General features: G+C 40.8%; 1 protein-coding gene across 2 annotated transcripts in view; it reads right to left on the bottom strand.

Annotated features, from left to right (window-relative positions):
- Nucleotides 1–21,652, bottom strand: part of NCBP3 (nuclear cap binding subunit 3) — a 33,331-nt gene extending 11,679 nt beyond the window's left edge. For both annotated transcript variants that reach the window (XM_045487692.1, XM_045487693.1), the window contains exons 1-7: nt 21,431–21,652; nt 19,266–19,331; nt 17,299–17,404; nt 4,202–4,327; nt 1,680–1,808; nt 1,404–1,480; nt 578–686 (exon numbers count right to left, since the gene is read on the bottom strand). In XM_045487692.1, coding sequence (XP_045343648.1) covers nt 578–686; nt 1,404–1,480; nt 1,680–1,808; nt 4,202–4,327; nt 17,299–17,404; nt 19,266–19,331; nt 21,431–21,613 — 796 coding nt within the window. In that variant the 5' untranslated portion in view covers nt 21,614–21,652. The remainder of the gene's footprint in view (nt 1–577; nt 687–1,403; nt 1,481–1,679; nt 1,809–4,201; nt 4,328–17,298; nt 17,405–19,265; nt 19,332–21,430) is intronic.
- Between the last annotated feature and the right edge of the window lie 2,007 nt (nt 21,653–23,659).

Raw genomic sequence — 23,659 nt, 5'->3', positions numbered from 1 at the left:
GAATAAACCTTAAAAATTAAATAGATAGATAGATAGATAGATAGATAGATAGATAGATAGATAATGTTTTCAGGGACGCCTGGGGGGCTCAGTCGGTTAAGCATCCGACTCTTCATTTTGGCTCAGGTCATGCATGATCTCATGGTTCATGAGTTCAAGCCGTACATTGGGCTCTGCACTGACAGCATGGAGCCTGCTTGGGATTCTCTTTCCCTCTCTTTCTGCCTCTCCCCTGCTCACTCTCTTTCTCTCTCAAAAATAAATAAAAACTTTAAAAAAATGTTTTCATAGTTCAGATGATAATTTGGCTGAAAAACACAGAGGGCAAAGTAGCTTTAACAGAAAATAACTTCCTTTAGGCAAAAATCACAAAAGTATACAAATAGCTAACATTCACTTTCAAAGTTTGAAATTTAACTTAGGCAGCAAGCCATCATTTTACAAGCATAGAATATTATACAGTTTGAATGGACTTTGAGATTACCTGACCGAACTTCCTATTCAAAAGAGAAGGATGTCACTGAAAAATAAGTGACTTTGATTAAAACTAAAAATCAATGCCAAGAATCACATTTACCTTTTGTAGCAAATCTCATGAATAACCTATTTCCTTTAGCAAGTTTGTTAGCTGGACGAAGATCGTTTCTTAGCAGAGACTCTTCTTCTACTTGAGACAATGTGTCCAACTTAAGAAAAAAGAGCATTTTCAATATAAACATTAAAGCTTCTTTAATATTTATTCAACAGCAAAGTCACCATTGATTGAGAAAGCATTCTTTAACAATTCTCAAAGCATGACAGCACTGTTCCTCTGAAGCACTGCTAAGTCAGATGTTCTCCCTGAACATTCTAAGAGTCTCTATCATTCTCTATCTGCTTACCCTTCTTTACTTTCCTCCATAGCACTCCTCACTTCCTGACATTATATTACTTATCTGTGTATCTGTGCATTCTCTGTCTTCTCCACTAGAATGTATGTTCCAACAGGGGAAGGACTTTGGCTTGATCTATATCCATAGCACCTAGAATTTGGTATATAGCAGGTACTCAGTAAATGTTCTTTAAATGAATACACTTTGATATTTCCAACAAAATACATGCTCCATCAGGAAGTATTCCATCACTTGCTTCTTCTTAATTTTACGGATCAGACAGGTAACACTTCAAAGTATTTCTCAATAAAACCATTTTCTTTTATACAGAAGTATGAGTACAATTCTATGATCTCAAGAAGAATCACTCATTACAGCCACATGAACTGAAAGGCGAGGCACCTGGTGCACCCTCCGAAGGTCTAAAAGTGAAAGCCAGAGGAAGAATGCAACGCACTAAGTCTTTAAGACTTATATAAAAGACAGCCTTTTGCACTCAAACCTTTAATATATCTTTGCCCTATTACTAACCTCTATATCACTGGAGTTCTCATCTTCAACTTCTCCTTCTTCGGCCTCATCATCATCTGAACTGTCTTCCTGCTTGTCTAAAACATAATGCAAGCAACAAGATGAACCTTAACATAACTCCATCTCATGTAATTTAAAAGTTCAAGATTTTCTCCCTCTTTGGATTATCATAGCTTATTTTAGAAACAACTGACAATGAAATGCTATATAATGCTCTGCACAGAAACCCAAACTAACAGGACTTTTAGCCCAAAAGTCCCTCCTTTGTGTTGTTACCTTTTTTACTTTTCTCAGATGACCTGTCCTCATTGGCATCCCTGCTTCTTATCTTATCCAGGGCTGGCAAAGAGCTCATATTGATAAGGGCTCGTGTGGCTGTCATTTCATCCAGCCAGACAACATTACCTGAAACAAAATGTAAAATAAAACCTGACATCGCATCTAAATGGAAGGTTTTTTAAAAACAAAGACTGCAACATGTTCCTTGCTATGGCCTCATCTAGCTACAGATCAGCATCAGTAAATGTACAAACCAACTAATGAAAGAAGTACAGAAAGTGGTAGTAAAACCTCCTTGAAAAAATCAGCCTAGAGCTGCATTCCCAAATGGGGTTCCACAAAATAACTGTCAAGTATTCGATGAAAATGGGTTCTGTGTATTAAACCTGCCTGGCTCAGCGAGTGTTACGTAGTGTTAGCAGTTCTAATGATGATGATGATGACGACGACGACAAGATGATAACATCAAAACAAATTTGGATTATCCTTCATACTACTGTCCCCTACAGGGAAGCCATCTGCTGTTCCTTATCACTCAAATGTGCTGAATGACTGTTTCCCACTGTAAAGTATGAGTGATGATGGCATCCACAGAATATACAATGGAGGCATGACAGCCACTTGGCTTTGTAGCAACTACTTTAATCTGCTTCTTTAAGCAAGAGAATTTAGCAAGAAAAAGGTGTTGAAAAGTCTTGTAGAAAAGAAATCTGTTTAATTTTGTTTAAAACAGCATTTCTCGGGGCGCCTGGGTGGCGCAGTCGGTTAAGCGTCAGACTTCAGCCAGGTCACAATCTCGCGGTCCGTGAGTTCGAGCCCCGCGTCAGGCTCTGGGCTGATGGCTCAGAGCCTGGAGCCTGTTTCTGATTCTGTGTCTCCCTCTCTCTCTGCCCCTCCCCCGTTCATGCTCTGTCTCTCTCTGTCCCAAAAAAAATAAATAAACGTTGAAAAAAAAATTTATAAAAAAAAAAAAATAATAAAAAAAAATAAAATAAAATAAAAAAAAAAAAATAAAACAGCATTTCTCAAACTAAAGTTAACCTTACACCTCACTCAGTTTGGGAAATGAAAGGCTACAGATTCTTTCTCACTTTTGTTATAAATATGCCATGTGGCCTTGGGTAAACAATTTCCCTTCTCTGTTTTTCAGTTCTGATGTACAACATGAGTTAGCAAAACTGTGTAAATCTAATAAGGGTCCCTCCAACTCTAATATCCCTTAGCTATAGTTTTAGTGACTTAGCTCAGGAGTTAGCAAACTACAACCTGTAGGCCAAATCCAGTCCACCACCCGTTCATTTATTTATTTGTATTAGTACCAGCTTTATATAGGTATAATTAATGTAAAATAAAGTATACATCCCCCATGTTTTTGTAAAAAAAATTTCTATGGGAAACAGCCAGGCTCGTTCAATAACATATTGTCTATGGCTGCTTTCATGCTACAATAGCAGAGCTGAACCAACACAACAAAACAAAGACTGTATGGCCTACAAAACCTAAAATATTTACTGTCTAGCCCTTTATAAAAAAAGGTGTGTCAACCTTTTATTTAGATGGTGTAAGTTAAGCAAATGGAAAAATGGAGAAAACTCTTCAATCATGTTTCTTCTTTCAATGAAAACACTGAATCAACATCTTTAAAACCTGTTTTTCTTTTTAATGTTTTATTTATTTTGGAGAGAGAGAGAGGGGCACAGAGGTTCCAAAGCAGGCTCTGTGCTGATAGCAGCGAGCCCAATGTGGAGTTTGATCCCAAAACTGGGAGATCATGACCTGAGCCAAAGTTAGACACTCAACCAAATGAGCCACCGAGGTGCCCCTGAATCAACATCTTCTAAAGAAAGCAGCTGGGAAACCCAGGCAGCTATTCAGGGTACAACCTAGCAGATCAGCAAGCTGATAGTTAAGTAAAGCCAGACTAGAAGTGAGTTAAGACAAGAAGCTGGCAGAGTGGTTACCACAGGTCCTGCCAGGCTTGGAGTGGGGAGGCAAGTAAAAATTACAGCTAGTTCACAAGTTAGAGCAAGCAGGTGAACTTCCAAAGCAAGTAGAGATGAGAGGTCTGATACAGTGTCAGAAGGTTCTGGTTCAGTTCTAGCTCAGATACTAAGGCAGAATCAGACCTGTGAGTAGCTACATGGGAAGGTGCACTGACAAAAGCTAAAGCCCTGAACATACAGCCCCAAGTCTATACAGTTGGATCCACCCTTTTATTGGGAAATTGTGGGAGTTAAGGAGGCCTCGGTCATGTACATAAGACTTAGATGCCAGCAACCAACCTCCTAGATCCCTGGTCATCACCACTGAGCTGATGTGGAATGTTCATGGAGTATGATCTGGCAGATTGGCTAAGACACTCTGGTTCTCATCAATGGGCAATCTTTCTCTCCTAGGCTAAAGGCAGATGTCAGGGCTAGACAAGTAGTCTGAACCATAATCATTCACCATCTGACATGGCAAGAACTCCTAAAATCATAAACAAAAGCATATTCAAAAAAAAACTTGCATGTACTTACAGGAGGTATCATCCAACCATTCAATGTGAGCTGGAGGATATTCTTTAAAATAGGAAAAGATATCCTGGGTACTCATCTCATCTACTCCGCAAATGTAGATTGTCTCCAATCTCACTTTGGGGATTGCTAGAAAAACAAGACACAAAAGAGATGATAGAATTTTCCCACCCACTATTGTACATCCCACAAGTAGTCATTTATGACAGTTCAGATAACATATATTTAGAAAACAAATATGTTAAAAGAGATGACAATTATTTCAAAAGAAAGGAAATACGACAGAAAGGTAAACTATTTTAATTTTTATCACAAAGCAACAGCATTAAACAAATGATCTAATTCAGAACAGGCATATTAGGCTGAAAAAGATGAAACAAATGGTGTTGGTAAAATACATGATACCTCTCCCCAGATTAACCTGTAATAACTAAAGCAATACCAAATTCAGCAGGATTACTCCTTGAACTTGACAAGCTGATTCTGTAATTTTTAAATGCTTGTCAAAGAGAGATGTGCAATAATAAAGACAATTCCAAAGAGATGTTGCCTCTGAATATAAAGCAAAGTATCAAACTAGAGTAAAGAAATCTTACAAATCAATAATAAAATGACAGCCCAAGATAAACATGGACATGAACAGACATTTCACACAAAAGGAAATATAAGTGGTCAATAAACATATAAAAAGGTTGATCTCACTAATCAGGAAAACGCACATTAAAACAATACACCAGCTTTCATTGCCCATCTATTGTTTGGTGTAGTCACCTTCATTAATTACCTTAGCTAGATCTTCTGGATTATCTGCTGCAGCTTCTACATGCTTGCTGCTTCACTTTGTGCTTTTACATTACAGAACTGGATGGCTTCTTTCCTTAAACCTCTCATGACCCAACCGCCGCTGCCTTCAAACTTTTCTTCTGCAGTTTCCTCACCTCTCTCAGCTTCACAGAATAGAAGAGAGTCAGGGCCTTCCTTGCTCTGGATTAGGCCTTGGCTTAAGGGAATAGGCTGGTTTGATCTATACAGACCACAAAACTCTCTCCATATCAGCAATAAGGCTGTTTCACTTATCATTTGTGTGTTCCCTGGAGTAGTACTTTTAATTTCTTTGAGAACTTTTCCTTTGCATTCACAACTTGGCTGTTTGGCACAAGAGCTCTAGTTTTGGCCTGTCTTGGCTTTGGACATGCCTTCCTCACTAAGCTTAATCACATCTAGCTTTTGATTGAAAGTGAGGGAAGTGGATCCTCCTTTCACTTAGACACTTAGAGGCCATTGTAAGGGTCATTAATTGGCCTAATTTCAATACTGTTGTGTCTCAGGGAATGGGGACTCAAGGACAGGGAGAGAAACAAGAGACCAGCCAGTTGGTGGAGCAGTCAGAATACACACAACATTTATCAAAGTTCTCCATCTTATAAGGGAGTGGTTCGTGGCATCCCCAAACAATTACAACAGTAACATCAAGATCACTGATCAGGGATCACCAAAACAAATACAATAATAATGAAAAAGTTTGAAATATTGCAAGAATTATCAAAATGTGACACAGAGATACAAAGTGAGAAAACGCTATTGGAAAAATGGCACCAACAGACCTGCTCGACACAGGGTTGCTACAAACCTTTAATTTGTTTAAAAAAAAAAAAAAAAGCAACATCTGCAAAGTGCAATAAAGTGAAGTGCGATGAAATGAGGTGTGCCTTGCAATGTGACGACATGAAAAAATTAAAATATAAACCCCATCACACACTTTCTAAGGGTATGTATTTGTGAACACAAAGACCTAGAAAAAGGCTGGTATAATTTACACTAATAACAGCTGTTACTGCTGGGGAAGAAGAAAGGCTGACGGCTATAGTCAAGAAGGAACCTAAAGACCTGTATTCTGAAAACTGTAAAACACTAAGGAAAGAAATTCAAGATGGCACAAAGAAATGGAAAGACATTCCATGCTCATGAGTTGGAAGAACAAATACTGTTAAAATGCCTATTAGCCAAAGCAATCTACAAATTTAAAGCAATTCCTATCAAAATAACAACATAATTTTTCACAGAACTAGAACAAACAATCCTAAAATTTGTATGGAACCACCCACAAAAGACCTCAAATACCCAGAGCAATCTTGCAAAGTTAAAAAACAAGAAGTATCACAATTCCAGATTCATTTACATTACAAAGCAGTAGTAATTAAAACAGTATAGTACCAGGCACCTAGGTGGCTCAGGCTCTTGATTTCCACTCAGGTCATGATTTCATGGTCGTGAGATTGAGCCCCACGTTGGGCTCCATGCTCGTTGGGGATTCTCTCTCTCCTTCTCTCTGCCCTTCCCCCGCTAGTGTGTGCACTCTCACTCTCTCTCTCTCTCTCTCTCTCAAATAAATAAACATTAAAAAAAAAAAAAAAAAGAGGGGTGCCTGGGTGGCTCAGTTGGTTAAACATTCCACTCTTGATTTTAGCTCAGGTCATGATCTCACAGTTCATGAGTCTGAGCTCTGCATCCAGCTCTGCACAGGCAGGGAAGAGCCTGCTTGGGATTCTTTCTCTCTTTCCCTTTCTCTCTGCCCCTCCCCTGCTCACGCGCTCTCTCTTCTCTCTCTCAAAATAAATAAACATTATAAAAAAAAAAAAAGAGTACACGTACCATGATGAGATAAAATAAAATAAATAAAAGCCAGAAACCGCCCCCCCCCCACAAAAAGGAATCTCAGCTTTACCAGGATCATGTTAATTTTTTACTAAATACTTTAAACACTTAATCTTCATAGTTGTGAAATATACAAACATATCAATAAAAAATTTTTCAAATACCTGTACATCCACCACCTAACCTTACGCTTAATTTCCTAAAAAGATGAGGCACATAAAACATTACATATAAAACTGGGGCCTGTGTAACTCCTCACCCTTCTCTCCCTCCCATCTTTGAAGTAATTCGTCAAGAATTCAATGTCCATTACTCCCAAGTACGTTTTCATGTCAATTTATTTATTTATTTTTTTGAGAAAGAGAGGATGCGAGGGAGAGTGGCAGCGAGCGGGGGAGAGAATCCCAAGCAGGCTCCATGCTGCCAGCACAGGGCTGGATCTCATGAACCATGAGATCATGACCTGAGCAGAAATCAAAAGTAGGATACTTAATTGACTGAGCCACCAAGACCCCCCCATATGTCTGTTTAAAACAAATGAACTTAAATACTTAAAAGTAGGTGAATACTTTCAGATTAAAAAATAAAATGTTTAAATACTTGTTGTTCTGTCATTTTGGTCTTGTTTGTTTTTTAAATGTTTATTGATTTTTGAGAAAGAGACAGACAGAACATAAGCATGGAAGGGGTAGAGGAGACACAGAATCCGAAGCAGGCTCCAGGCTCTGAGCTGTCAGCATAGTGTCCGACGTGGGGCTCAAACTCACGAACCATGAGATCACGACCTGAGCGGAAGTCAGACACTTAACCGACTGAGCCACCCAGGCGCTCCTATTGTTCTGTCCATTTGAAGAGTACAAGCCAGGTTTAACTAGAAATCATGTAGATATGGCCAAACTAAATCAGGTGAGTGCTTTCCTGCCAGCCAGATTCAGGAAGACAGAGATATCAAGACTTATAAACTCTGGCAAGTCCTTATTAGTGACCAGCAGTTCAATAGTAAACAGAGGCGCCAGGATTACCTTGATTCCAAAACCAAAGACCCCACAAAAAGGAGAATTACAGACCAATCTCCCTGATGAACACGGATGCAAAAATTCTCAACAAGATACTAGCAAACCAAATCCAACAATACATTAAAAGAATTATTCACCATGATCAAGTGGAATTTATTCCTGGGCTGCAGGGCTGGTTCAACATCTGCAAATCAATCAATGTGATATATCACATTAATAAAAGAAAGGGTAAGAACCACATGATCCTCTCAGTAGATGACAGAAAAAGCATTTGACAAAATACAGCATCCTTTCTTGATAAACACCCTCAATAATGTAGGAATAGAAGGAACATACCTCAGGTTCATAAACGTCATATACGAAAGATCCACAGCTAATATCCTCAATGGGGAAAAACTGAGAGCTTTCTCCCTAAGGTCAGGAACATGACAGGGATGTCTACACTCTCACCACTGTTGTTCAATGCTGTGTTGAAGTCCTAGCCTCCGCAATCAGACAACAAAAAGAAATAAAAGGTATCCAAATCGCCAAGGAAGAAGTCAAACTTTCACTCTTCACAGACCACATGATAGTCTATGAGGAATACCTAAAAGACTACACCTAAAAACTGCTAAAACTGATATATGAATTCACCAGAGTTGCAGGATATAAAATCAATGTACAGAAATCATTTCATTTCTATACACCAATAATGAAGTAGCAGAAGGAGAAATCAAGGAATCAATCCCATTTATAACTGCATCAAAAACCACAAAATACCTAGGAATAAATTTTAGCAAAGAGGCCAAAGATCTGTATGGTGAAAACTATAGAAAGTTTATGAAAGAAATTGAAGATACAAAGAAATGGAAAAACGTTCCATGCTCATGGATCGGAAAAGCAAATATTGACTTTTTTTTTTAAGTTTACTTATTTTGAGAGAGAGAAAATGCATGAGCAGGGGAGGGGGAGAGAGAGAGAGAGAGACAGACAGAATCCGGAGCAGGTTCTGCACTGTCAGCACAGAGTCTGATGCAGGGATCTAACTCACAAAACATGAGATCATGACCTGAGCTGAAGTCAGACGCTTACCTGGCTAAGCCATCCAGGCACCCCAGAACAAATACTGTTCAGTGTTGATACGACTCAAAGCAATCTATACATTCAATGTCAATCCCTATCAAAATAACACCAGCATTTTTCACAGAGTTAAACAACTCTAAAAAGTGTATGAATCCAGAAAAGACCCTGAACAGCCAAAGCAATCCTGAAAAAGAAAACCAAAGCTGGAGGCATTACAATTCCAGACTTCAAGCTACATTACAAAGCTGTAATCATCAAAACAGTACTGGCACAAAAACAGACACTCAGATCAATGGAACAGAATAGAGGACCCAGAAATGGACCCACAAGTATATGGCCAACTAATCTTTGACAAAGCAGGAAAGAATATCCAATGGAAAAACGACAGTCTCTTTAACAAATGGTGTTGGGAAAACTGGACAGCAACATGCAGAAGAATGGAACAAGTCCACTTTCTTACACCATACACAAAAATAAATTCAAAATGGATGAAAGACCTAAACATAAGACAGAAAACCATCAATATCCTACAGAAGAAAACAGGCAGCAACCTCTTTGACCTTGGCCAGAGCAACTTCTTACTAAACAAGTCTCCAGAGACAAGGAAAATAAAAACAAAAATGAACTCTTGGGACCTCATCAAGATAAAAAGCTTCTGCACAGCAAAGGAAACAAACCCCAAACTAAAAGGCAACTGACAGGATGGGAGAAGATATTTGCAAATGATATATCAAATAAAGGGTTATATCCAAAATCTGTAAAGAACTTATCAAACTCAACATCCAAAACACAAATAATCCAGTGAAGAAACGGGCAACAGACATGAAAAAACACTTTTACAAAGAAGACATCCACAGGACTAACAGATATGAAAAGATGCTCAACATCACTCACCATCAGGGAAATACAGATCAAAACCACAACGAGATACCACTTCACACCTGTCAGAATGGCTAAAATGAACAACTTGGAAAACAAGAGATGTTGCCGAGGATGCAGAGATAGGGGAACACTTTTGCACTGCTGGTGGGAATGCAAACTGGTGCAGCCACTCTGGAAAACAGTATGGAGGTTCCTCAAAAAGTTAAAAATGCCCTATGACCCAGAATTGCACTACTAGATATTTATCCAAAGGATACAAAAATGCTGATTTTAAGGGGCACATGCACCCCAGTGTTTATAGTGGCTCTAGCAACAATAGCCAAATTATGGAAAAAGCCCAAATGTCCATTGACTGATGAATGGAGTAAGAAGATGTGGTGTATATATACACAATAGAATACTATTCAGTGACCAAAAAGAATGAAATCTTGCCATTTGCAATATGGATGGAACTAGAATGTATTAGGATAAGAGAAATAAGTCAGTCAGAGAAAGATAAATACCATATGATTTCACTCCTATGTGGAATTTAAGAAACAAAACAGATGAACATAGGGAAAGGGAAAAAAAATATGATAAAGACAGAGAGGGAGACAAATCATAAGAGACTCAATACAGAGAACAAATACGGTTCCTGGAGGGATGTTGTGTAGGGGGATGGGCTAAATGGATGATGGGTATTAAGGAGGGCACTTGTTGGGATGAGCACTGGTTTTATATGTAAGTGATGAATCACTAAATTCTACTTCTGAAACCATTATTACACTATATGTTAACTAACTTTGATTTAAATAAAACATTTTTTTAATTAAAAAAATTAGTGAACAACGGCCAAATGCAAATGAGATGGATGTGCACATTGGACAGGAGCCCTCTCAGTTCTTTAAGCTAAATCATGATTTTGAAGAAATAATCCTGAGAAACACAGACATGGTTCTGAAGAAGATAATGAACAACCAGGAGAGCTCCTGGTGATGACAGAGGCAAAAGAATAAAGATCAGGGAGAAAATACCTTGTAGGAGACTTGTTGATCTGGTAATAAGGATTTAATCACAAATGAGACAATCAGAAAAAATAAAGACCAAAAAAAATGACAAAAATAAACATCAAGAGTATCACAGCACTGTTCTATCAAAACCTTAACATTAAAAAAAAAAAAAAAAACCCTACATGTGAGGAGAAAATAGCTTAAAAATGAAAGGAAAAGAGCGTAAAGAACAAAGCTTCTAGCCTCAGATGTTTGTATTTTAAAAAAATTTTTTAACACTTTTTATTTATTATTTTTGAGAGACAAAGAGAGACAGAGCATGAGTAGGGGAGGGGCAGAGAGAGAGAGGGAGACACAGTATCTGAGGCAGGCTCCAGTATCTGAAGCACGCTCCAGGCTCTGAGCTGTCCACACAGATGCTACATGGGGCTCAAACCCACCAACTGTGAGATCATGACCTCAGCCAAAGTTGGACACTTAACCGAATGAACCACCCAGGCACCCCCAGATATTTTAAAATAGAGAGAATGATATACAAATCTAGAAATGGACAGTGGACAATCTTGTTCAAAAGAAGCAGATAAAGATGCAAAAAAAAAAAAAAAAAAAAGATGCAAAGTCATATCATTGCAGAGAAAAACTACTCTTAGTCATCTGGAGGATAAGAAAGGTTCATTCTCAAAAGAGAACCAAACTGACTGACAGTGGGAAGACCCACTGGAAATGGAAACCTTAAGCTCAAGAGTTGACGGAAGACTGACAAAGGAGAATGCTCAATACTCCCTCACCTTGCTGACAAGGTCACTGCTTAAAATAAAACAACAAAAAGGCGCCTAGATTTATGCCCAACCTATGAGAAAGGGCTAATTGCTGAAGTGGCGGTGAACAGATGCACTGGGGAATGAGGACTCGACATGTGAGTGCTAACTATAAGCAAGGTGGCGAGGGGCATCACCTTGGATTTTCTAACAGGAAATAACACAATGAATGACAGACAGTAGGACACAAAACTCAAGGAAAATCCAGAGAAAAAGCAGCCAATTCTAAGACCTCAGATAAAAATGATTAAAAACTCTGGAAGACACTAAATACAGTAACTTGGAGTATGAGAGAGGCAATCTCCAAAAAAGAGAAGGCAGTGGAGCTTAGGTGAGCACAAGTTGCCAAACAACAAACATGGAAAACAGATAAAGAGTAAATTACTAATGATTAATGTAAGAGAATGAACATCAAAAATATAAAAATCTAGAAGACTAATATCAGGCATGGAAAATGTTGATGATCAGCTATCAAGCAAAAAGGTAAAAATCAATATGACTACAAAGGGAATAACAAAAATAAAGTCCATACCCAGAAAGGATTAGAAGAAAATACACAAAATGTCAAAAATGACTGAGTTTAGGTGGTAGACTGTGGGCAACCTCTTTTCTTACTCTATTTTCCTAATTTTCTTTGGTGAATATAAATTGTATAAAATCTAATGAAGGAAAGGTTAAAGTCCAGAGTAAACAGGCTTATCAAAAATGCTAATGGCTTTGTTTTTGTTTGGAGCAACACTGCTTTGGGAAGAGAAGCAAGAAAAAGGACAGAACTGTTGCTCTTTTGTGCTATTCTAATAACTGACAGTAGAGCAGCTATTATTACATAAGAACTAAAACCCAAGAGGGCACCTGGGTGGCTCAGTCAGTTGACAGCTCAGAGCCTGGAGCCTGATTCAGATTCTGTGTCTCCCTGGCTCTCTGTCCCTCCCCCACTCACACTCTGTCTCTCTTGGTCTCTCAAAAATAAATACACATTAAAAAAAATTAAAAAAACATGGGGCGCCTGGGTGGCGCAGTCGGTTAAGCGTCCGACTTCAGCCAGGTCACGATCTCGCGGTGCGTGAGTTCGAGCCCCGCGTCAGGCTCTGGGCTGATGGCTCAGAGCCTGGAGCCTGTTTCCGATTCTGTGTCTCCCTCTCTCTCTGCCCCTCCCCCGTTCATGCTCTGTCTCTCTCTGTCCCAAAAATAAATAAACGTTGCAAAAAAAAAAAAAAAAAAAAAAAAAAACCTAAAACCTAAAACCCAAGATAGATGACAACAGCGAGAATCAGTTTTAATAGACTTAAATCTTCTAGTCCAAAATTACACCTGGTTGCACTGGACTCATACTCAGCTATGAGTTCACACTTAAACAATAATCTCTAAATCAGGTAAGCTCTAGAAAATTGCAGAGGAGTAAAGTTCCTTAAAGTCTTGAGAGGGACTAATCCTGTACTGATTTTATAAGAGGAAAAGAGAATTTCCAAACCACAGATTAAAAAGATCAATGTTGGGGTGCCTGGGTGATTTAGTCGTTAAGTGTCCAACTCTTGATTTCAGCTCAGGTCATGATCTCACAGTTCCATTCGTGAGATTGAGCCCTGCATCAGGCTCTGCACTGACAGCACAGAGCCTGCTTGGGATTCTCTCTCTCCTGCTCTCTCTGCCTCTTCCCAGCTTGCATGCACATGCTCTCTCTCTCTCAAAATATAAATAAACTAAAAAAAAAAAAAAAAAAAGGAAAGAAAGAGGAAAAGATGATCAGTGTCATTCTCTGAAATTAAAAACAAAAAACAAAAAACTTCTCAGAATCTATGATCCTTTAAGAAACTAAGTCTTTCCCATAAGAAATGACAAGAGCTTACACTAATCTCTTTCTTTTTTAATAGGGTCACCAGACCAAGAAATTCAAAGAATACCACAGACGGTGTTCTACCTCAAGTTTATTAAAGCATATAATCTAGTTTCTCATGACAACAAAATTAAATGTGAACCTGAAAACAGAATAAGACTAATAATTCATGGATTTTGTTTAAGATTTACCAACAAGATAAGGATACAGAAGCCATGCATACCGAAGTGAGGAGTATAGCTAAAATGTTTAAAGGCAGAGTTAAGATAAAATCAACTCAACAGGCTGAAATAGTCTTGAAACCAACAGGATGTAAACTGATAGGGACAAATAAAAAGGTAACTTCTTTAAAGTGCCTCAAGTACAAGATGAGAAAGATTGTTTTGACGGGTGCAGTTCCTAGGAAAAAGCCCTGGATGGTTAGGTTGACTAGAAGAGTAATACAATACTATGAAATAGCTAGAACAGAGACTAGAGTAACAGTCCTGCCATACTCTCCATCTGGAATCTATACCTCACCTTATGTAGGGCATTTTGAGACTGGAAAGAATCTAGAGGAAGAAGACCAGAAAGTCATGTCACATAAAGAAAGTGGGCAAAGGCTGCCCATCCCTTCACCAGAAGGTTCACTGTGTGAATAAGGAAAGGACTTAATGTTGTTCTAAGAGGTACACAGTAACCAACAGAAATTACTAGAAAGCACTTTCTGCTCAACATGAGGAAATATTCAAACACAAGACCGACCACTTCATAAATAGTTCTTGTGCCATCACTAGGAAATGTTCAGGCAGAGCCAAATGACCATTGGAAACTTTGCCAAAAGGCCTGCAGCACTGGGCAGGAGGTTGGTCCAGATAACCTCTAAGGTCCTCCTTCCAACCACGAGAGCTTTGAACTTGAGAATAAGGAGACTGAAGCTGCTTACACTGAATCACTCAAGAATAGCAAGAACTCTTACTGCAGAATGGTCTAGTACAGCATATCCCAAACTATGTTCTTGAATGCTGGCAGAGGGATTAGGAACACAGGCCTCAGTTACACTGACCTTCAAATCCCAGCCTTGCTGCTTACCTAGCTGTGGGACCCTGGGCAAGCTTCTCAACCTCTCAGCACCTTAGTTTCCTCATCAGTAAAACAAACGATGAATATTCTTCCCTCACAGCATTGTTCAAAGGGTAAACTGACTACCTAACAGAATGACCAGCACATAATAAGCATTTATCAAGTGATATCTTTTATTACTGTTGGTATTAAGAAGAAATAACTTGACACCTGGTGTAGCTCCAGGAGTTAAGATGCTTATTACGATGTCCCCATTCTCCCAAGAGGCTAGGCCACTTAGATGACTACCTGGAATATGGAGAACACCAGATAATGATAATAACACATTTATTGGGCACTTAACTATACGGCAGTCATACCACTCTAAGAACTGTAACATTTTAATAAAGCTTCTCAATAACCCCATAAGAAGTACTGTTATATGCCTTTCCAGAAGACGAAACGGAGGGTTAGAGGCTAAATAACTTGCCCAAGGTCACACTTCAGAAAGTAACAGGTCAGGCTTCAGAACCCATGCTCTTAACCATAACTATAACAGCTCTCAATCCTGACTGTACATGTTTAGAATTACCTGCAGAGACACAAAAGAAAGAATGATCTCTGGGACCTTTATAACCACCCCTCCCCCCCCCCCCCCCCCATTCTGACTTCAACTGATCTGGGATAGGCAGCAGTGTTCTCCAGAGTTCAGCAACACTATCCTAGGGCATGCCACCTCCTAGAGGAAAAACAAGTTGTAATGAACAACTTGCTCCGGCTGACATCCCAAGCAGATCGACTGCTTTTTAGAAATATCTTTAGAACCATGAGATCAGGACTGCTTTTCCAAAAACAAACAAACAAACAAGACAAACAAAAAACAAAAAACAAAAACCACCCACGGGGCACCTGGGTGGCTTAGTCAGTTAAGTGTCCGACTTCAGCTCAGGTCATGATCTCACGTTCATGGTTCGAGCCCCACATCAGGCTCCGTGCTGACAGCTCAGAGCCTGGAGCCTGCTTCAGATTCTGTGTCTCCCTCTCTCTCTGCTCCTCTCCCACTCATGTTCTGTCTCTCTCTCTCTCTCAAAAATAAACATTAAAAAAATTAAAAAAAAAAAAACAACTACCTACAACTTTTTATTTATTTAAAACTTAACCCTGAAAGTGATCCTTTTCAGGTAGGTGTCATTTTCCTACTTTATAGACAAGGAGACAGACATAAAAAGATTCAGTAACTTGCCCACATTCACAAGGAAATGAATACTGAATTCTAGGAGGGCTTAGGACCCTAAAGAGCTCCAACAGAGTTGGGAGAGAAATTTGAGTGGATGATTAGGGCTGCTTTAGGAAGGAAGTGACATCTGAGCTGGACAAAGCATGGCATAAGAAAGGGTTAATCAGCAGAGTGAAAAGCATGAATAAGAGACAAGATATCACAAGAAATGTTCACAGGACTATAAGTAAACAGGTGGTGAAACTATGGTGCTTAAAGGTAGAATTGTGAGAGCAGCCGCAGAGCTCTACTTCAGCCCAGACTGTACATGCACATGAATTCCAGGCTGCACAGCTGTCCTTGGCCTCCAAAGGAGTTTTCCTAAAACAGAAATCCACTCAAGCGGATGCCTGGAAACCCAGTCGGCAAGGGAAGCAAGGTCATATTTCCAACTTGAACTCACGATGCAGAAAAAGAGCAAAGCAGTATCCAAAGTTGAGCTCTGCATCCAAGCTACGGTGTCCACTGGGACGGACTCAGGAGGTTTGAGTTTATGGCATCATACATATTATAAGGCAACAGAGCAGAGTAATTAAGAGCAAGGCTTTAGAGTCAGAGAAACCTGGGTTCATACCCTGACTCCACTTATTACTAGCTGCATAAGCCTGGGAATTTATTAAATTTCTTTGAGCCTGTTACCTTCTTTGTAAAATAGGGATAAAAATATATTCCTTAGAGGGTTGTTGTGAAAAACAAATAAGAAAGGAGTATGTAATATGCTAATTAACATAGTGCCTGGTAAGAGAGCAAGCTCCCAAAAAATAGTAGCTATTCTTTCATTCATTCAACATGCTTTTATTAACCAAGTAAGCCTAGAGAAACTCTCCGCGAAGTGGTGAACTTTAAAATGCATCCAGAGGGATGTCTATTAAGTCCTTCACAAATACCCAAATTTGCAAATACAAGAGAGGGAAACTTTCTGCATTGAGTGGAATAATACAGGTTGCAAACTAAAAAAGTAGTACTTTTTCCTGTTATTCATAAATTGCTTTGGAAGACTGGGGCAGATTACTATATATAACTCATGGTGAGTTTTAGGAAGCAAAATATTTACCCTAACAAAACATAAAAATAGAATTACAAGCCTGTATCAACAGATGTATTAATGGCTTTCCCTACCAATCCCAGTATCCCTCTGACTCCCCTAAAAAAAAGTGGCACTGTGATACACTTCCACTACATTTACAGGCAAGGAGAAGTTAACACTTCCAGGATAAAAGCAGAAAATCAGTAAGAGTCTGTAGAAGTGTAGGTTCTAATCTCAGCTCTGCCATTAACTGGGTGACCTTCACTGGGCTTTCTCAAACAAGATCATCTTTTTTTTCCAGCTATAACATCTGAGACATAGCTAACAGCAACTCAACTTTAAACAGGTCACTTCAGACACGGAGCTTTCACAAGTCCCTTCCTTTGGGAGTGTTTGGATGAGGACTGGGCATGCGAGGCAAGGCCAGAAGCACAAGGCCATGACAGGGAAAGGTCATTCTCTGGGGAAATGCAGAAAAATGCCCCCCAAACACCACGTACCTTTCTTCATCATGTCTCGGTCCAAGGCTACATTTCTTTGGGCAAGATTTACTTCTGATCGAAAATGGAAGCGCTTGGCTCGCTGTTCCTTCTTTTCAATTGCTTCCTACAAGGTACAGAAAAGGCCAAAGAAGTGACACGCGGAGAAGGAAAGTTAAATCACAAATGCAACATAACGATTCAGTGACAACCCTGAAGTAAATCAGAAGAAATAAGCAACATCATGCCTTTAATAATTTTTGCAGAGAATTGGCTATTGACAATGACTGGGAGAGTGTACGCTACCACTGCTATAATTTGCAATCACCTCCATGATTCAGTGCCTATCACTATGTCTGGGGCATAGCAGGAATTCAGTGAATATTTGACTCAATGAGTAATGAATGTTTTAGTTCTCTGACATTTTATTTATTATTTGGAATCACGCAAACAAATTACAACTGAACAATCTCCCTCCAATCTTCCAGGTGCAGAAACTGAGGTATAAAAAAGTCAAAAGGTTTGTTGGAGATACTTTGGCTAGTGGGGGGAATAGACCTGATGTTGGTTCTATTTCTAGAGGCCCACAACCACCACCCCCATTTCACATCATCTGTGAGCATGGTAATCACACCTATCACATTATGTCTGCCTGAGCAGTGCCCTCCCTAAAGCATTTTCCCTGTTTAAAAATAACACCAAAGCAAAGAAACTCTCTCCTCTATTCTAGGCTTGTGTCCATGGAATTGCCAGTTTTCATCTGTAAGTGACAAGCAGCACTGATACTTCACTGAAAAGCGAAATAATCAGCTTCATAAATTTTTCTCCAAGAGCTAAAATAAATCCAGATCCAGGAACTCTTCACTCATTGTATATTGACTTTGCCACCCTGGCTGAAGGTCTGACTACAAGAAAGCTTGTGGGGATTGGTGAAGCAGCAACACTTTGTTACTCCCCAATAGTTATGCTAATTTTCTTCAAGGGCTGCAAACAACTAACCTATCTTCCCTTAGTAACCTGAAGTACCAATTCTGGGGCTACCATCTTTTCCCCCACACGTTTCACATAATGGCAAACTGTACAGGAGCAAGAATAGCACAGTTTACCGCTTTTTCAATTACAGTAAGAAAACACTTTATTCTATTTTCTTGCCTGTCTAAAAGATGATCAGTTCCTTCTTTTGGCCTTTAAGCAATCTGAAACAGATTGAGACCCAGATAAAATATAAAAAGGTGAGCATGACATATTTATTTTTATTTTTTGTTTTTATACAGCAAATATAGTTAAATAGTACTATTATTTAGAATTACAATTCAAAATTCTATCCTAAACTTAATTGCACACATTAAAATCAGAAAGAATGTCTAAGTTGGACGTCACTAATTAAAGTGAGAGATGTGTACTGTTTGTAATAAGGAAAATAATAGGTTTGGCTCTGTGAAGAGTTATAGGAAAGCTGGTAATCTAGTAATAGTAATCACCAGATAAAAGGCAATATTCCCAGGTACTGAGAAATTCGGCTGACTTGGCCTTCAAAATTTAGACAGCCAACATAATCAGGAAATCCTATTTTTCTAAGCCTGCAACCAGTGAAAGAATAAAGATATTTACTAACGGCTTACTATATGCCAGGTACTTTTCATGTTTGTTTCATATAAAGTGGAATCAGTGTACACATTTTTAAAGAGTGGACAAAACACAAAAAAAGCATTCCCAGAGCAGAACTTTTTCCAGACATGGTTAAGCATGGGCAACTAGGCACATGGGTTTTATCTTGTCATAAATGCCAGAACACAAATGCTACCTGGATGTTTTCAGGAGGCATGAAGGCATCATTGTGTAACACAAAATTTAAGTTAAGGAAATGTTTTAATCCACCAACAAAAGAAAAAAGGAGGTAAAGAATAACTGCTATTCTACAAGTCCTGAGGACCAAGCTCATGGAGTTCACTTGCTTAGCAAAATGAATAAATTATGGTCTGTCTTACCTTGGAGGTGACATCAATTCCAGTGATGAAGCTGCCAGCCTTGTTTTCGTATCTTCTGCTTGTGTCCTAACACGAGGGGGAAGGGTGAGAAATGCTAACAGCAATTGAGGAAAAACTCATGATAAAAGACAGTTCCGTGGGGCGCCTAGGTGGCTCAGTCAGTTGAATGTCTGACTTCGGCTCAGGTCACGATCTCGCAGTTCGTGAGTTCGAGCCCCACGTCAGGCTCTGTGCTGACAGCTCAGAGCCTGGAGCCTGCTTCGGATTCTGTGTCTCCCTCTCTCTCTGCTCCTCCCCAGCTCACACTCTCTCTCAAAAATAAATAAAGATTAAAAAAAAATTTTTTTAATTAAAAATTTTTTAAAAACACCAGTTCTGCAACAGATTCCTTTGGGATAGTCATTCCTTTCAGCAATCCTTCCTCACCCTGACAACCCTTTATTATGAGGAAGCCTGTCTCAGCAACTCTGGGTAGTAAGCAATCAACCCCTCTAACAAGAAGTCTTTTCTAGATCAGCTCCTGTCCCAAACCTTAACTAAGTCTATCAGCTGAAGGTATTTAGGTAAAAAAAAAAAAAAAAAAACCTACAGGCTTCCATGAAAAATGTCCAAGATAAGTTAAGGCATACTCATTCATCTCCCCAACCCACACAAGACAAATTCATCATGTCATGCCACCAGGTGGAGCACAACTCCTCACCAAAATGCAGAAAGTCCAGACTCACCTAGATCTCCTGGGAAAACAGTACAGTGCAATGAAAAGAGGATGGGACTTCAAAGCCAAAGACTCAAGTCACAGCTCTGACATTCACTGATTACATGACACTGTACAACTCCTTTGGTCTCTCTGGGCTGGGTCTCCTCCATGGTATCTGCCAACCTTCCTGAACTCTTTAACTGCTCTCCCATTTGCTCTACAGAACTTAACGTTTCTCCAACAAAACAATCTTGTTCCCATCTCAGAGCCTTTGCACCTACTGTTGCCCCTGCTGGGAACACTTTCTTCCAAATCTGCACACGGTTGGTTCCTTTTTTGTCATCTAGGCTTCAGCTTAAATATCACTATCTCAGAGGAATTCCCTGACCATCCTATCCCGTTGGCTTCCCACACTGCACACCCTCCCTGTCTTCTGTATACTCTGTCCCATTAATATGTTTTACTTTCTTCATAGCACTTACCACTGCTAGAAATTCTTTGTGTCCTCACCGAAACATAAACTCCAGTAGAGAGTTTAATAGGGACACAAGAATTGCATGTTGCACTGAATGAGTAAAGGGATGATGCCTACTTCACAACTGCAGTAATATTTAAACAATACGATATAGTAAATGTTAAAATGCCACTACGTTGTTACCAAAGTCATTATCATTTGCCGTCTTTAGTGATTTCTATCTTCACCTTTTTCCATAATTTCAGTTTAAAAGCCAGACTTGCTGACATGTGGTAAAAAGTAGTTCATGTTAGATGAGAAATTAAGTACATGAGAAGAGCCATGCAGGACTGAGACCAGCCCTAAGAACCAGACCCACCAAATCAAAAGCAAAACGCCTCTCACCAACCCCCTTGTGATAAAAGACGGACCACTGCTGGTTCGTTTACGTTTTGGTCTCACTAAGGGTCACATGCTGGGGCCACGGTGAAGGTGTTATACAGAGCAGCTGGAATGAGGACAAGATGCCTCTGAAGTCACAAAAGAAACACTGAGTTTCTGCTGCTGACAAGTCCAACCCTCCAAGGGAAACCGCGAGTGCTATGTTTAACAAATATCAGCTCCACCGGAGCTGAACTCAAGGGAGACCTGGACACCGGCGTCACTCGACAGTTCCTTCTGTTCCCGCCTGCCCCCCCCCCCACTCCTTTATCTCAAGCCCTCAGACAACCCCAGCCCCTCCTCACTCACCCCTTTGCACAGCCTGGCTCAGAGAAGCAGCAAAGGGGGTGCCCTCAACTACCCCCCTCCGCTCCCCCATCTTCTCCAGCCCCCTCAACACCCATTTCCGGGCGCCCTGGGGTCCCTTCTCCCGCTGCCCGTCTCTCCTCGAGCTTGGCGCCTCCGTCCCCTGAGCGCTCGCTCCCGGTGACTCCCCCAGCCCAGGCGCCGGCCGCCTCCCCCGCGGGACACTAGCTTGGCGACCTCCTCCTCACCCCCGCCCCCCGCCCGTACCGGGATCAGTTCTTTCAGTGAGCGCCGCACCGGCACAATCTCCAGCTCGCCCTCCTCCACCTCCATGGGCTCCGGCTCACCACGCTCCAAACTAGAGTCCGTCTCAGGCGACGGGAGGCCCAGGGCCGGCCCCGCTGGGGCCTCTGCTTTCACCGACACTCGCAGGCCCCGTACGGCCGCCATAGCCGCCCGCCGGCCGCACCACTGAGAGCCCGCCTCGCACACCCGCCGGCTAGAGCGCCGCCGCCACTGGCCATAGAGCAGCCGCCGCTGCTCCCTAGAGTGTCACCTGCTTCGGCTAGAAGCCCCCCCCACTCAGCGCTGCCGCCCCCTGGTGGCGAGAGAAACCCAGGACAGATGGAGCGGGACCTGGTGAAGAGAAGGCGGGCTCGAGTGAAGGAGTGGGCGGGGCCTGCTGGAGGGGGCGGGGCCTGAAGGAGATTGGTGTAGTCCGCTCTGAGAGAACAGCTATGCCTTGAGCAGTAAACCTGTTAGAAAAGGCAATTTTACTGAGAGAGCATTACATGTCAGTGTTCCAAGTGCTTGAAATCATACAACTCTATTGAATAGGTGTTATTATTACCCTTTCACATATGAGGAAACTGAGGCATAGAAATTTACCCAAGGGTTTATTTAAGGAATAAAACCTGAACCTGAGCCTACCGAGTCTGGCTCCAGAGCCCACAGTGAGCCTTGGTCTATCACTTCTGGGCAATATGTAGGTTTACAACATACTTGTCTTGAGAACCTTTGTCTCTTTCAAGTCTCCCAATAATTGGCCCATTTTACATGCATAAAAATTGAGACTCCAAGAGGGTAGTGAACTGCCCAAAGCCCAGAGCTTGACCCCCAATTTCTTGACTCCCCAGGGCTCAGTCCACTGTAAATTCCTGAGCATGGTTTCTTGCAACATTTCTAACAGCCTGGTTGGGAGACAGGGAGAGTCCTCTAGGCTTCCAGAGGGCACCACTGGTCAGTTTTTGCTTTGAGTCCTGATTTTTCACCTTTCTCCCTGTGTTACCTTGGTCTAGTTCTGGCCCCTAACTGGGCCCTATCTTCCCATCTGAAGAGGGCGTAGGTGGACTCCTACGGTCTCCCAGGCCCTACCAGCTCTGACGGTGGAGGAACAAATAATTATAAACCAAGGGAGAATATGATCAGCATCAGACACACCTGGGTTCCAAACTGACTGGCTCCGCCCCTTGCACCATGTGTGACTTTGGCCAAGCCACTTAACCCTTCAAAAATCTTCAGTAAAATGGGACAATATTTCTTACCTCCCCTCAAAGGAGATTGTGAGGGTTACATGATGTATGTAGATGCAGGACCCAACGGAAGGGGTACAACACATCAAAGTTTTTCTGAAATGTGGGCTGTATCGCAGCACGAACACAAGGTGGGGCTCTTTAGAGGGCTAGTTTTGCTTGGTGACAATAGTTACAACACTGGATTGAATGCATGGAATGCATATGCATGCATTTTTAAGAACATTTCAAAGACATTTTTTGCTTGGAGTGGCCAGCTTTGGGTGACAGTTACAGACCCCACCGTTACACTTATTTTTAGGCCTGAAGGGGAGAGGGATGGGGAGAGGAGGAAGCAATCCTTCCTCAACTTTGGCCTCAGGAGGCCAGCACATAAACCTGGGTAGGCCCTCTCCCCTCAGCATAGGAGTCTTCTGGCTTGAGGATCCAGGCATTGCAGTTCAGCACAGTTCAGAGGAAAACCAGTCCCCTGGCGGAGCTCTAGCTGGCAGGAGAATTAGGAATCCAGAGCAAGCCAGGGCATCAGGCAAACATCAAGTTTCCTAGACTCCTACAAGGAAAGCCCTTTGTGCCTATCCTTTTTGGGTTCACATAATTTATCCCCACCTCACCACCTTCATTTCTGTCCTCAGTGTTAGCCTGCTGTGGTGGAGCCACAGAATTAGGAGGGGTAAAGAATAATTTTCAAAAAAGTCAAAAAACATGACTTATGTATAAAATGAACACATGTCAAAGTTTTTATTCACTGGTTAATGAATGAGGACATCAATAAGATATTAAGACTAGTTCAAAAGAGAATTTGAGAACGAATACAGAGTTGGTCAAAGGAATACTGAAATGAACTTAACAAGACAGGTTAATGCCCCACAAGGCAAGAAAGTGCAACCTTTGGGGTTCCATTTTCTACCAGGCAGAAAATATCTACATTGCTATTGGACAAGAATTATTTACTCATTATAAGTCT

Source organism: Leopardus geoffroyi, chromosome E1 (assembly GCF_018350155.1).
Source record: "Leopardus geoffroyi isolate Oge1 chromosome E1, O.geoffroyi_Oge1_pat1.0, whole genome shotgun sequence".
Classification (NCBI taxonomy): domain Eukaryota; kingdom Metazoa; phylum Chordata; class Mammalia; order Carnivora; family Felidae; genus Leopardus; species Leopardus geoffroyi.
The sequence above is the reverse complement of the archived record's forward strand: the minus strand, read 5'-3'. Positions and strand labels throughout refer to the sequence as shown.